This window comes from Artemia sp. Qi Xiang Cuo, chromosome 15, assembly GCF_049724085.1.
Source record: "Artemia sp. Qi Xiang Cuo chromosome 15, ASM4972408v1, whole genome shotgun sequence".
Lineage (NCBI taxonomy): Eukaryota > Metazoa > Arthropoda > Branchiopoda > Anostraca > Artemiidae > Artemia > Artemia sp. Qi Xiang Cuo.
In genome coordinates this window covers 56,120,975-56,137,200 of record NC_142808.1, presented here as the reverse complement: position 1 = coordinate 56,137,200, position 16,226 = coordinate 56,120,975, and the positions used below count along the sequence as shown (strand labels likewise).

The window sequence follows — 16,226 nt, the reverse complement described above, 5'->3', positions numbered from 1 at the left end:
TCAGTTACCACTAAGCATCCCTCTTGGTAGCTAACCTACAAGCTATTGGTTTTTATCTTCTGGCATTTATTATTGTCTTGTTGTCTTTGTCTTGTTATTTGTATTATTTCCCTGGCAAAAAGTGCATAATTCAATCAGGTTTTTCTAACTTCAAAGTTTTTTCAATTTTCCCAAAGTTGATACTAAGACAGGTCCTGCATTTGCTAGTTTTTTAAATTTCTTTACATAGATCTCAAGTGGGAAGGGTGCAAAAAATTTTTTTTTGAATTTATTTGTTGGTTATTCAATATAATTTAAACAACTTCTACTTCCACTCTCTGTAAATATTCACTATTTTCGAAGTACTGTTTTTTTTTTCATATTTGGTATTTGTTCAGGATAGCTAGGTGTGATTATCTAATAGATCGCCTGCCAAAGATATTCTGTGTTTTATTTTACAGGAAATATAGCCCCCATGTTTATTGTAAATAATATTTTCACAACATGGATTTGTTATTTATTTTAATTAATACTTTTACTTAGGTTTAAACTTAAGCCCTATTGAATCTGATGATAGTTTAAACTGAAATAGTCTGATTCTTATTTTGTTGTGTCTTAAAATTGTGAGCCTGTCTCCAGGCTATAATTTATGGTAATTTAGAGTGTTTTATACTAGAATATACTTTGGAGGGGGGGGGGGGGTTCATATGAAAAATGATTCTTATAATGGGTGATTGTCTTTCAGTTCTTCCATTAGAATTGGAAGAAAAAATGTTTTGGTTGTCGGCTATAATATTTGAGTATTTCTCGCACAGAGGAAGTGGGGTGTCTATTTTCTTTCCTGTACGTGTATATGTTATCAAAAATCAAACTGACACACAAAAAAATGGAATCTTAAAGGGATTGATTTAATGATGCAAAAAATGAAAGTAATAGAACAATGTATTTGACTGACACTAAAAAAACTGGTATTAGTAGGCTACTAAGAGGAAAAAGGAACATTGCCACTAAGGTTTTTTTTTTTACCCTAGATAATTAGCCAACTGATCAGCCTCTTAACCGCATAACCTCTGAAAGAATTTTAGGATTCCTTTTTTTTTTTAACTCTAAATCCTGAGATTTGGTGTGGCTGTTTCCCAAAGATAGTTTGATTTCTGTCCTTAAAAGGATTATTATTCATTGGATAATACCTTGAAAAAGAGGAATTAGTTGGGCTTGATTTGTAGGCTTTTCTGTTGAAAATGTTTAATGTCTCTTTTATTTACGGTTTCTTTCAGAAGTTGAAGAGGCTTTACCAAGTGACTATGAAGAGCGTTTCGGGTATCCAACCCATCTTTTGTCTCCTAAAAGGGAAGATTCTCCTGTGGGTAGTTTTTGCTGCTTTTCAGGACCATATAAACTTGAACCTGACACTCAGGAACTGGGCTCCACATGTTTTGACAGTAAAGGTACATTTCAAGCTTATGGTTTTTGTATAATCGAATATTTTGGTTAATATTTTCTTGGGAAAAACTAGAAAAAATTAGAATTTGCCAGTACTTTGTAACCTTAAGATTTAAAACTGCCAAAGCCAAGACGAGGTGAAAAAAAAACAACTTAAAATTATGCAATGTATTTTAGAGAACAATTTGTTGCAAATTCTGAACTTTGCAAATTTATGAATAAAAAGTTTGCTAATATTGTTCAAAAAGTTGTAGTAGTAAATATTAAGTATTGTTTTGTCAATACTTTGTACTTTCAGATGATTGTGTTTCTTTTCTCATACCGCTTGTTTATCTCTATTGTTTTAAATCCAGCTGAAAATATATTATTATTATTATTACTAAACGTTGGTAGTGAGATTCAGTTTGCCTTCTGGGAAACTCAACATAGCAATTTAAGTGTTAAACAAAAAACAATTCAGTCAGTGTCAAATATTCCCATAAAATGGACCTCTGTTTTTAAAAGAAAAGAGGGAATTATTACGCAAATCACCGCTATATTATTGTGTTAGCAAATCATTAAAGGGACTATGGTATCGTAGGCAGAAACTTGCATAAAGCCAGTTTAAACAAAAGTCAAGTAAACAAAAGTTTAAATGGTAAGATTTTCATTATAGACATTCAGTTACAAAAGAATTTCCTGTATTTATAGGAGTTAGTCAGAGAGGAAGAGAATTTTCTTTTGGAAAAAGTGAAAATTATTGTTCTGTTATGTCCAAAACAGAATTATTAGTAAAAAAAAAGGTACAAAAATATAAAACTACTTCAAGTAATGACATGCACATGAGCTTTGAGATTTTTCTTATCATAATATTTGTGGTAGAAAAAAAAAGATTTTGAATATATTTTATTAAATAAAATGAGGGAACATGGAACTTTTTCTACAGACTTCTAAGCTACTTCTCTTTCAACGCATTAATGGCAGTGGGATAATCAGGTGGCGCAGAACACATTGGGTGGCACTCTTCAGGTATTAACACCAAGAGAAAAAAGTGTAAAGGTCAGGTTGCTTCTGAAGCATACATACAATATAAATTTTCCACTGATCCTAAAATAATATTTTCCAAATACAGGGACCCGAACTATTTTTTCTCTGAGATCTTTATTATCAAAATTCTTGAGTGTGTTCTGGATAATTAACAAGTATCAAATTTTGTTCAAAATGCAAATTTTCTGATTTGAACCTTCATAGCCTTATCAAACAGTTCGTGGTAACGAACTCTAAGTAAGGAGTGACCTAGCTCAATAGTAACCAAAACTCTAAAAAACGGAATTTTGATACCAATAGACACATCAAAAGAATCCGATTTTTATGCTAATTGTAAATATATAAGTTTCAAAAAGCTTAGTCTTAACCTTCAAAAGTTACGCACCTGAGAAAATTTGCCTGATTTTTGAAAAAGGGTTTCAAGCTCCTATCTGCAACAATAAGGAATTTTGTATTTTTTGCTAGAAGAAAGATCACATATGCGTGTTTATTTTATTTTTTTCCAGAGGTGGTCTTATCGACCCAGTGGTACGAGAATATTTTTGGAGGGCTCATTGAAACGTAAAATAAAATTTCTGCTGCCCTTTTTAAGTAACCAAAATATGGAGGGCAGCTAGGCCCCCTCCCACGCTCCATTTTTCCCCAAAGTCACCCGATCAAAATTCTGAGATAGCCATTTTATTCAGCATGGTCGAAAATATAACTATGTCTTTTAGGATGACTGAATCCCCCAAAGTCCTCTGGGGAAGGGCTGAAAGTTATGAACTTTACCCATTGTATACATATAGTAGGCCTATTGGTTATTGGGAAGTATACATACGTTTTCAAGGATGATTTTTTCTGGCTGTGGGAGGGTGTCTGGGGCTACCTGGGAGGAGAGGCCCAGGGGGGAAGGGACAGTGCTATGAAGGAGGCTCCGGATTTCCCAGCAGTATTTATTAAAATGATGAGAAATTAAATAAAAAAAAAGTTTTTCAACTTAAAGCAAGGAGCAACATCAAAACTTAAAACGAACAGAAATTATTACGTATATGATCGGGTCCGCCCCCTAGTCAATACATCGCTCTTTTAGCCAAATATTTTTTAGTAATTTAATAATAGCTATTTATTATAATTAACGGAGTGTGTGATCAAGGGGCCATTTTTGAAGAATTGAAACAAAATTCTAACTTCAGCGTAAAGAACGAGGTATTGACTAGGGGGTGAACCCCCTAATATACGTATTAAAAATATATGAATATAGAAGTTCGTTGCGTAAGCTAATTCGTAAGTTACGTATATTTATTGCTCATCAAAACGTTCGTAAATAAAATTAAACAACTTTTGAGAAAGCCATTTAACCAAAAAAAAGTAAAATGAATGTGCAAAGTTTGTTTTAATTATTCATGTACGGTGAGCCAAAATAAAAACCTGCATTAATTCAAAAACGTTCAAAAATTAAATAAAAAAAAACAAGTTTTTTTTTAACTGACATTAATGAGCGACATCAAAAATTAAAACGAAAAGAAGTTATTCCGTATATGTAAGGAACTTTCCCCTCCTCAACGCCTCGCTCTTTAAGCTAAAGTTTTTAACTATTATAAAAAATATAGTTGTGAGAAAGAGTCAAACCTTAGCGTAAAGAGTGAGGCTCTGGATTGCAGTGGCCAATGTATATTTGAAAATTATAGCGTTTTAATATTAGTTTGAAAAGGGAAATTTTTCAATTCACGCATCGCCCAACCAAACTAAAGCACTCATCTTCCATTATCCCACACAATCCACTGACATATTGATGTACTGCATGCCATATTGATCCCTCCAAATTTCAATAGAAAAGAAGATACAAGTTGCAGGCAGGGCCACTGATAGAGAATTGATCTCCGAAACTGCAGTCCCACATACTCTGAGTCACAAATCTGGAGCTCATAGTATCAATTTACTTTCATCCCAGGGCATCATGAACGTTATATAATCATTTATCAGGTTTTATTATTTGTTCAACTCTATTTGTTTTATTATTTGTTCAACTCAATGCTAGTCAAGTAACAGTTGAGCTTGGTCGATCCCATAATGCAACTTTAAGCAACCATGACTAAATAAAATTAGAAAAATTACTGGAGAATCTCAAATACCCAAAATTTTCTGGAGAATCTCACCTTTTAAATGACAAACTTCGATTTTTTACACCCTTGTCATTAGTCATATATCTACTTTTATCCCAATATGAGGTTCTTTAACTTTCTTTGCAAACTTACCTTTAAAAAAATATTCTAGGGAAATCACAAAATTTGTTTAATTTCATGGAAAATAAAAGATTATGAAGTTTAAATGCCTAGAATAGGAAACAAAAACAAAAACATTTCTAACTAACTTTTACCTAGAAAAAGAGAATGAGATCACTCAGAAAAATCTGTTACAAAAAAATATTTTAGATAGTCTAATTGAAAGGTAATACTCCTTTTATTTCGATTATAAAATTTCCAATAAGTGTTGCAAGCATGCTATAAGTGATCACCATATCATCATCCTTTACCCCTAAAATCAGTTGTTGTAAGAGTATAGTTTACCCCACTGTGGTATCCGAGTGACCCATTCTATTAAAACAGAAAAACGATCACAAAGAGACAAGTGGCAAAGAACCTTTTTTAAATAGAAAAAGAACGTCGTAACCTCACACCTGCTTTTATGATATAAATGCATGAGATCTTAGTGCAACGGTACCTTCGCCACTGTGATTATGGGCGTTTTGAATATTTCTATAACACCTCATTAAAGTTCTTCAAAAGCACTTCAGAAACTATAGATTAGCATTGACTAAATTCCAGGATAACCAGTTTAACATCTGAATCGGACTCCCGAAGTCTGGATAACAATGACGAAGGTATATTTGAAACTATTAGTTTTGTGAACTTATTTTGAAAAGCAAATATTTTGTCAAACATGATAAGTTTTTGTAAATTTTACAAGCATAACATCAACAATATGTCAAGCAGTATCAACAGCATAATTCAAATTCAAGCATTTATTAATCTCCAAAATTGGAAAGTATAAATAAAAATAAAAATGAACAAACTGACCCCTTAAATATATATATAAAAAAAATATATATATAAATACAGGCCAATATACACAAACCTAAATTATACCAATAATACTTAATTACATTTCATTTGTATATTTGAGACTATTAGTTGTGTGAACTTAGTTTGAAAAGGAAATATTTTGTCAAACATGAAAGTTTTTGTAAATTTTACAAGCATAACATCAACAATATGTCAAATAATTTAAACAACATAACTCAAATTCAAGAATTTAATTAACCTCCGAAATTGGAAAGTATAAATAAAAATGACCAAACTGACCACATGAATATAAAACAAAACCAATATAAATACAGGCCAATATGCACAAACCTAAATTATACTAATAATACTTAATTACATTTCATTCATAACATAAACAAGCATGAAATCTAAAAAAATTGAATTATTGGGAATAATATCAACCAGCTAAAGAAAACAAATATTCTAATTTCAATAATTTGAAAAAATTCCAAATTCGGTCTCTGGGAAATCGATGGCCCTAGCAAATTAATTTTTTCTGCTTCTTATTCGTTATCACAATTTGATCGTTCATACTATATTGTTGTATCACTGATGACGTAGAATTAAATTTTGAAAGTCGACATATAAATTTTCCAAATTAAAAAATTGTTTTTCTGAAGAATTAGAAGAACTAAAATATAGTAACCATACTAAATATAGAAGAACTTGATATTAGATACACGAGTTAATGACTTTCTAGTCAAAATATTCCTGGAGAGGAATTACCCTGCCAAAACTTGCAGAGATACAAGAAAGGATGAATTTTATTATATTTGTTTGACAAAGGGATAGCAAAGGACCATAAGGAATATCTAAATAAAGAAAAAAAACATTACATAAAAATCTTTTTTTAAATGTCACGTCACATTTTTCACGTTTTTAAAGCGTTTCAATAGTATTACCAAAAGTCGTTGGCAAGTTAAATTTGCATTTTGAATGATACGGTTGCACGTCAAAATAACTCAGATGTTAAGCACAAAAAAATCGCGAGACATTTTTACTTACGAGGCTATTGTACTTAAAAATAGTTAAACTTCCTTTTTAAGTAACTAAAAAGTTAAACCAGTACACAGTATGGATTTAGGTACCAAAGTGGACATTTATCTTATATTTAAGCCAGAATGGAAACAGATTCTGAGCAATAGTTTTTATTTTCATTTAGCAGAACATTAACATTTTATTGTTTAAACATCTTTTTTTTTCAGAATTCAAAAATAAAAGATCCCAAAACCGATCAAAAATAACGTCAGATTCAAATGCAAAGTATCTAATTAAAATTTGCATCATTGCATACCTCTCCTCCTTATTGAAAACAGGAGAATACATTTTTGCATTGGTTGTGTAGGCCGTAGCTCGTAGGTTGTTAAAGTTTTTTCCCTCTGCAAGTTTTTTTTGTTAATGTTGACAGTCCTGATATCATTTGATAGTTGAGTGTCAGTTTTAGTCATTCATCCAAGCACATTTTTGAAATTTACTTTGAATTTTTATAGTGAAAAACGTATTGTAAACATGAAATAAAGGTAAAATATCCAATTTTTAAGCAAGTTTAAATAATTCTCTGTCGAAAATTCTGAGTTATTTTGTATTTCTGACACGATGAATCTACAGATCAAGCTCAGCGTGCCGCCGAGCTTGCATCAGCGCGCTGACGCCGCCGCTGATTCTATTGGCGGCGGCGTCATTAATACGCCGCCGTTTTTTTTTTCTCTTTTTGCTTATCAATATTGACCTCCGGGCTTCAACCGTCATTCCGGCTAATCTGTTTCTTAAAGATAAATACTGTCATCTTGGGCTCGCCATGCATATCGGTTTGCAGGAAGGAGACGAAGAAATTTTCTTGAAACAAAAATTCTACCTTCCACTTTAAAATTCTGTTCATTTTTCTTTCTGATTTTTTGGATGAAAAGAGGTAGGTAAAAGAGCATTAGGCAATTCAGGATGTTATCATAGGAAGCGCAGTCGCGCTGCCTAAGTAAAGAACAATGTTGGCACAATGCAATATTTTTTTTTTCCATACCAAGGCAATTCGTATCGAAGAAGTTGTCGTAGAAACTTCGAAAAGGGCTCATTCGATTGGAAGTTGGAATAGCTAGTGCCCTTTTTAATGGTCGAAAGCTACTGGAAGGCAGCTAACACCCCTTCCACGACCACCATTTCCTCAAACACATCCAATCAAAATTCTATGATAGCCATTTTGTTCAGAGTAACTGATTTCCAGAGAGAAAATATGTTTTTGAGGAGGTTACTCCCCCACAACCCTTAGGGCAAGCGTTTCAAGTTATGCCCTGGGGGTATATAAGAACGATATTGGCACAATGTATTATTTATTTTTTCCCCCTTTAGACCAGGGCACTTCATATTGAAAAAGTTGTCGTAAAAACTTCGAAAAGGGCTCATTAAATTAGAAATTGGAGTGGCTTGTGCCCTTTTTAATAGTCAAAAGTGATTGAAAGGCACTAACACCCCTTCCACGCCCACCATTTCCCAAAACACATCCAATAAAACTTTTTAGATAGCCATTTTGTTTAACGTAGTTGAAAGTTCTGAAAATTGGGTCTTAGAAGATGACAACCACCCTCACAGCCCTTAGGGTAAGGGTTGTAATGTATGCCCTAGGGGCATATAAGGTGTTTATAGAAAGCGTTGTCGTAGAAACCCAAAAAGGGATCATTCGATTGGAAATCGAAAGGCCTGTTTCCCTTTTTAACAATCAAAAGTCATTGGAAGGCTTGACATTTGTTATAGTAAAGATCGATGTAAATATAATGTATCATTTTTTGTTGTTGTTGTTGTTGTTTAGACCAGGACACTTCGTATCGAAGGAGTTGTCGTAAGAACTTCGAAAAGGGCTCATTCGATTGAAAATAGAAAGGGCTAATGCCCTTTTTAATAATCAAAAGTGATTGGAGGGAAAATAATCCCCCTCCCACGCCCACTCACCCATTTGCCTTTATGTTTAAAAAGTTAATGTTGCCTTAAGATTAAATCAAAATGCACCGTGTTAATGCTATTTTCCAATAAGGCATCTCAGCAGTATCCCAAGAACGACTGAGGGTGTTATGTTCAAACTTTCGGGGCTACTACTTCTGCTCTTAAAATTTAACCAAATCAAAATAGCGTAAGTGTATCCAAGCTATCAAAGAAAGTAAACAGATTTTTTTGCGAATGGTATCAAGTTTTCCATTTCAGGTCAACTAGATGAGGTATGAAACTAAATTAAACGCTACTATTTGTAACCAGATTTTTAAAAGGGTCAATGTTGTTAAAAATTGCTGAAAATTTTTTTCCAGCATACAAATAGCAGGCCAAATTATAAATTCTTAATAAAACGAAAAGATTTAAAGTATTATTTTCTTTTTCCCTGAAAAGACTATGTCAATATAAAACGAACAGAAATTAATTAAAAAAAACTTTCCACAAAATAAGTTTTTCAAAGAAAAGTAAAGAACTGCATTAAGCAAAAGTAAAATCAAATAATCTAACAAGTGTGAAACTACCACAAATCAGCATCGATAAATAAATGAAACCCAAAACGAACAGAAATTACAATAAATAACCGAGTCAAACTCAAAACGAGCAGAAATTAACATAAGTTGGGCTCAAAACCCCTATGCCTTCCCACGGCCAGAATAAAATTTGCACTTTACTGAAAAAAATACAAATGGTTATGTATTGTCAGTTTAATATATTTATACTGATATTTAGTAATCAAAATGTTAATATTATTTGATTTATTAAAGTTATGAAAGTAAAAATATTTATATTTTTTCAGTAAAGTGCAAATTATGTTCTGGCCTTGGGAAGGCATAGGGGTTTCGAACCCAACTTATGTTAATTTTTGCTCGTTTTGAGTTTGACTCTGTTATTTATTGTAATTTCTGTTCGTTTTGGGTGCTCTATGGCTCCAGGCAGAGTGAATAAACTCACTTTTGTTACATCAATTGTAACTGAAGTGAGGTAACCGCTGATTTAAAATAGTTGGTGTTGTTAAGCCATGGTATCTGAGTTGTATACAGTGTTTTTTCGATATTCTCATTTTTTTTTTTTTTTTTTCACTTACTTTTCGTATGTATTTGATGAACAGGAGATGTTTGAACTTCAAACTTCGAAAGTTATGCACACATTAGCCGAAATCATTAACAAGAATAAAATGAATAAACACAGGATTTTAAAGGAACAATGCGACGTTAAACATAAACACAACATAGGTTTCCCTATGTTTCTAGTGGCTAAAAATGAGAATTCTACTTGGTCTGATCGACGGTGAACGTAAACACTTTCCGCATGGCCCAACAACTTCCTGTTTTGTCACATTGTTCTTGTATATTTTTAGCTAACCATTTAAAAATCCTTACTAAAATCGAGTTGAGGTTGAACGTGCTTGGTGAAGTGGAATTTTTATTATTATTTTTAATCAGAAAAATCGGCGCGCCTTGGCGCGCCGCCGGTCAAAAATCGGCGGCGGGCCGCCAAAAAATTTCGGAGCGCCCGGCGGTGCGCCGCCGCCGATACTAAATCACACATTCGCCGCCGTCGTGTCGGCGTCGCGCGGCTTCGGGGACTAGTCACAGCATTAGATCTTTGAAGGGGATCATAAACCCCAGGCCCAATGGAGTATTTTAAATCCAATGATTAGTCTATTTTTCTGTCTTTTTTTATAAACTTATATATGATAGCGTCAAAATAAAGTGCAATGTAGCAACTGAAAAGTGTGTCAGATATTATGCTTTCTTCTTTCAACCTTCTCTCATCCTTACTCAGAATTTTACAAAGGTCAGATTCAATAAAGTTGCTGATTATTCTTTTCCAAAGTTAAATACTACCTTTAGTACTACTGACGACTCACCGAAGCACCAAAACGCGTGAGGTCAACACATTTACGTGAGCTTCTCTTCCATCCTAATTTATTCTAAGCCTCCCTCTTTGAGCCCTCCCACGACGTTTCCATTTCCCTTAAATCTTTCCCTATGAGGTCCTCCCACCCTAACCGCAGACGACTCGCTTTCTGTTTAACTCTAGACTGTTGACCGAAAAAAACAATCTTTTGCAATCTGTCATCTTTCAGCCACAGATCGTGCCTTAACCATCTCAACCTTTAATTCAATTATAGTCCTAGACAGCGGGATTGAACTGTACTCTTCTTACAGCCTATCGTTTGAAATACAATCAGTCAGTCAGGTACCCAAAACAATCAATAGGCAATTTCTCTGGAAAACATCTAGCAAATCTTCCTCCGTTTTTCGGAGCGCCAATACTTCAGAACCATATTTGCCCACTGTCATCATTAGAGCTTCCAATATTCTAATTTTGGTTCGAAGACATTTATCCCTATTGTTCTAAATTTTTTTCAACTTTGAAAAAGCACCCTGAGCCTTGGTTTTTGTACTTCATCATCAAGGCACCCACCATCTTCACTAATAATACTACCAAGGTAAGTAAAGATATCCACTTGATCGACCTTTTCGATACCCAAAGTCCCTTTTTTTCACTTATTCTTAGCCTTAGTGACTTAGGGTTGTGAACGTTAATTTTTAAGCCTATTCTAGCACCATGAACTCGCAAAATCTCTAAAAATTCATTCAATTTGCTCACTTTTTCATCTAGGATGTTCAAATCATCAGCGTAATCAATGTCTTGGAAATTTATACTTCCCCATTTAATTCCGTGTTCCTCCATTGCCTTTCCTGTGCTTAACTCGTAACTGGTGATAGAACACAACTGTGCTTAACTCGACATTTAAGACGAAATAAGCTACTTTATAGCTTTAATACAAAAATCTATTTTTTTAGCCTGAAAACATACATCAAAACAGATAAAGCCCATAACAGTTGTCCATTAGTCAGAATATCGTGGGAATGCTTTGTCGTTTACTGGGATATAATTTTCTCGAATGGTGCCACTCCTCAAGTGGGTTTAGAGTTGGTCCCCAGTCTTGCGGGTAACCCGACAGGGTCAAGCCAGCCCTCTGCAGAGGCCTTTGTCCAGAGATCTGGATCTTACGTCCTGCCGCAGTTGTTTTATTGAAGATCCGCCCCCGATGGTGTTCTGCGTCAACATGCAATTTAAACCAATGCTGGGAGGAGGTATATAACTCACGGAAAGTAGAATTTGCTTGTGAGCAACTGTGTCTCTTATAGTCTACTAGACATTCATCATGCTGAGAAAAATGCACTGCTAAAAAGATTTTTCCTTTAAAATAATTTCTATTTAAGGGTAAATCATTAACGTGAAAAAAAAACATTTCAGTTTACGTAAAATATTTATAGGTTAAAAATGGAAGCTGAACAACAGTTTAGTTTAAAACTAAGTTTTCTTCAGAAGTCACGGTGAAATGGGGAAAGCGGGTCATTTTTCCCTGTAGACCCCCATTTTAGAACTTTATAATTATTTTCTGCTGTCTAAGAGTTTATTGATACAATGACCTTCCTAATTTACGGAACGTTGCCGTTGAATTAGTTTTCCAAGTGAAATAATGATACAAGTTTAATATAAGTTCAACTAGGGGTTCAAAAGGAAATTATTTGATAAAACATATAAATTTTTTTTTAAATCCCGTATGATTTTCAAGTTTTAAAGCTAATAAAGATTTATATATTATATTAATTCTGATTCTTCCATGACGTGATTGATTTCTAATTATTGAATCGTTTACACCTTATTTAATTTTAATAAAATTATTTTCTATTATAGAGATAATTCATTCTACTGTGTGCAGTTTTGATGGTGTGGATCAACCAAAACTCTTAACATTTAGTCAACATTTAGTTTTATATGGTCATTTTTCACCAAGAGCGTCTGAGTTAGATCGACCGGGAAGTTCATCACTAGATGTTACACACAATCCTTCTCATGTAAGCAATTTGAAAAGGCATCAAACAGTGCTCACTGGTGATAAACAGTTTGAGTGTAAGGTATGTGAAAAAACTTTTTCTCAGTCAGGCAATTTGATCAAGCACCGAAGAGTACACAATGGTGAGAATCCGTATAAGTCTGATATATGTTAGACAGCTTTTTTTCATTCAAGCTGCTTGATTAGGCACCAAAGAGTACATTCTGGTGAAAAACCATTTTAGTGTGATATATGTGATAAAAAATTTTCGGAGTCAAGGAATTAGATTAACCACCAAAGAGTAAATACTGGGGAGAAGCCGTATAAGTGTGACATATGTGAGAAAAATTTTTCTGGGTCAGTACATTTGATTATCCACCATAGATTACACACTGGTGAGAATCCTTATTATTGTGATGAATATTATAAAACTTTTTGTTAGTTAGGCAGGTTGATTCAGCAGAACAGAGTACACATGGTGAGAAACCTTTTAAGTGTGATATATGTGAGAAAAAATTTTCTCGGTCAAGCAGTTTGATTAATCACCAAAGAGTTCACACTGGGGATAAACCGTTTAAATGTGATTTCTGTCAGAAAACATTTTCTGGGTCAGTCCTTTTGATTAACCACCGAAGAGTAGATATTGTTGAGAAACCATTTAAGTGTGATATATGTGATAAAACTTTTTCTGAGTCAAGCACTTTGATTGGGCGCCAAAGAGTACATTTTGGTGAAAAACCATTTAATTGAGATATATGAGATAAAACATTTTCTCAGTCAAGCATTTTGATTAGGCACCAAAGAGTACATACTGGGGATAAACCGTTTAAATGTGAGGTCTGTGAGAAAACTTTTTCTCAGTCAGGCAATTTGATTAATCACCGAAGAGTACACACTCTTGAGAAACCGTTTAAGTGTGATATATGTGCGAAAACTTTTTTTCAGCCAAGCAATTTGATTAGGCACCCAAGAGTACATACTGTTGAGAAGCCGTTTAATTGTGACATATGCAAAAGAGAATATTCTTCTAAATTTAATCTTAACAATCATATAACAACCCATTTATAATCTACAATAACAACCCCTGTGGTCTTGCTGAACCCTATTGTAAACTGTTCCTCTGTTTTGTTGTTACTCATTTACATATTTTTGTCAGTTCATTATTGATTTGTTGAATATTTTTGTTCATTTCTTCTCTGAGTTTCTTTTGTGTTTTTTTTTAACTTGTTCATTTCTTTGATTATGAATACCAACCCCCCCCTCCCAAATTATTCACTATATGTACCTATCTTTTATTAACCACCCCAGTAAACAACATTTTCTTATTTTTATAATGTTTTATATCCTTTTTTAAAATCTCTTTACTTTATCATTGGGATTCAAATATTGTAAAAAAATACGTATGTAGTTTTTTGTCTGGCTCAGAGAAGTAAATCCTTAAAACTATGATTTTCAACAGGATATCTAATCAAGAGATAAGAGGGGGATGTATGCTCATTAGGATTGTTCCAATGTGGTGAGTTCCTTATTAGTGATTTCTATATCCTTAGGAAAACCACTGCGGAAGTAAAGAAAAGAAGAATATTGGTTTGTTTAAGTGTTGTCATTGGTAAAATTGTGTATTTTGCAATACTTTTACGGACACTTTTAGAATCTGCACTTTATCTATTTCCATATTTGGAATATTATACTGACATCTTTTACTGTGCTTTATAGTGAATATAGTGCAAAACTATCCAAAAGGCTGGGAAAAACAAGTTTGGGTATTATATTGTTATTGTGATGTCTTCTGGATACAGAGCAGGGAGAAAGAATTATATATAATTGCCTCCATTAATTAATGAACATTTTACATGCAATTTACAATTTATTATCCACTAAAAAAGTTACAGAAAGCATTTGAACTTTTGAACAAAAGAAAAAAGATGTTATCATTTGATCTGTGGGTCTGTAGAAATGTTACCCAGTCTAATCTGGTTTCTCGCCTCTCTTTTGGATGGAAGATTGGATGGACCCACATTTTTCTCTTCTTTCTGAAAAAAGCAGGGTATTAATTGAGGTCAGTATTATTTCTGCCGCCAACCAGAGGTCTGAATTGATTTGGATTGGGAGAAGTACTTTATCCAGACTTGCTCAATACCTGGTTTGCCTGGTATGAAAGACCCTACTCAAATGTATCATTACTAAATACCACAATGTTTGAACCTTAACGTTACATCTTCACAAAGCTTCTGATCCCTCAAAATAGCGAAAACTAAGCTATTGGTTCTTAGAAAAAACAGTCTGACTAGAACAAAAATGGTAATAGAATTTGTCTTGAAATTTAGAATCAGAAATGGATCTCATTGAATCTAAAGTAATTCAATATAATAGATGGTCAAAATGCATTAACAATGTAATTTTGCTGTAATCTATAAATTACTAGTAAACACAAAAAAAAACACTTTATGTTTTTATTCAGTTATAGATAATTGATTGTTACCAAAATGATTTGGGAATTAAAGCTTCTAAATTGGATTAATAATTTCAGAGTAGAATAAAAAAAAGGTTTGCAAAAGAAAAAAAAACCGCCTCAGAAGTAAGATCAAAGTCCTCAGATCTACCATAATATTGTTTTATTTCAAAAGAGATAAGATCTGAACACACTGATTATCAAAATACATAACCAAAGCTATTTCTGATATATTTTTTCACATAAATCAATAGCTTTCCAAGATAGCAAGAAGCCCCTTATATAGAAATTTGCCTAAAAATTTTATAATTTATAAAATTGCTAGGCCACTTTAATTTTTATTGTTCCTTTAACAGCAATTGCCAGTCACCCAGTAAGAAGAAGTACCGTTGGGCCTGTTGAGAAGGAAATACTATAGGGTGGCAGGGTGGACTAGAGATGAAAGTCAAGAAAGATTGTATATCTATTATCTTGTAATTTAATTAATTTTAACTACGTAAAAATTTAGCTTACCGATTTTCGCAAAAGAAAAAAAGGGTTTATATATGCTCAACATGGATACATGCATATGTATAGTACCCGGAGCCTGATGGCTTCACCTCTTGACTCAGCCATATGACACGGCACGGCACATATTGCGGTCTTGTCAAATACATTTGATTATTTAGGCAATTCTGATTACAACGTCTAACAACGATATATACTCAGCCTAAAACTTGTTTTTTTTTTAAGGCTTTGGGATTGCTGTAAACCATTATTAAAATATATAAAAATTTTAATGCAATTACCAGCCGTCGGGCCCTAGCATTCGGCATGCTTCTACATGTGGATTCGCTTTTTCGCTTGTGTTCTAACGACAGACGATTTTTTGTCTTCAAAGATATTTAATTTAATGTCTTTTAATACTCTTTCTTTTCAAAGATATATGATTATTTATTAATGTTCAGTTTCTAATAAGCTTCAAACTTTTGGTTTCATTTTTTAAGGTTTTTGAATTGTTGTAATCCCTTGTTAAAATTTATACGGATATTTCTGAAATTACCAATTTTTTCTCTTCGCAATTTAATGTCTTTTCATACTGCAGCCTGTTCACAGATATTTTATTATTATGTACTGAGCTTGAAACTTTTGTTTTTCTTTTTCAAGGTTTTTGAGCTGTTGTAATCCCTTGTCAAAATAGAGAATCATCATTTGTAATAATTGCAATTTTTTTCTAGGCCTTCCTACTAATGTAAAAAAGTTGCGTTCAAAAAGATTTTTGATTTTAAGCTTTTTGAGCTGTTGAAATCACTTGTTAAAATATGTACAAATATTTTTGTGATTACCAGTTTTTTGCTCTTAACGCAATTTAATGTCTTTTTAAATATGTTTTTTTTTATTAAAGCAAGTCTGATTTCTAACAACGATGTGT

At 33.0% G+C, this 16,226-nt stretch overlaps 1 protein-coding gene across 1 annotated transcript in view; it reads left to right on the top strand.

Annotated features, from left to right (window-relative positions):
* Window positions 1–705: 705 nt before the first annotated feature.
* Window positions 706–16,226, top strand: part of LOC148943878 (uncharacterized) — a 404,571-nt gene continuing 389,050 nt past the window's right edge. The window contains exons 1-2 of the mRNA XM_089101272.1: window positions 706–709; window positions 1,257–1,427. Coding sequence (XP_088957398.1) covers window positions 706–709; window positions 1,257–1,427 — 175 coding nt within the window. The remainder of the gene's footprint in view (window positions 710–1,256; window positions 1,428–16,226) is intronic.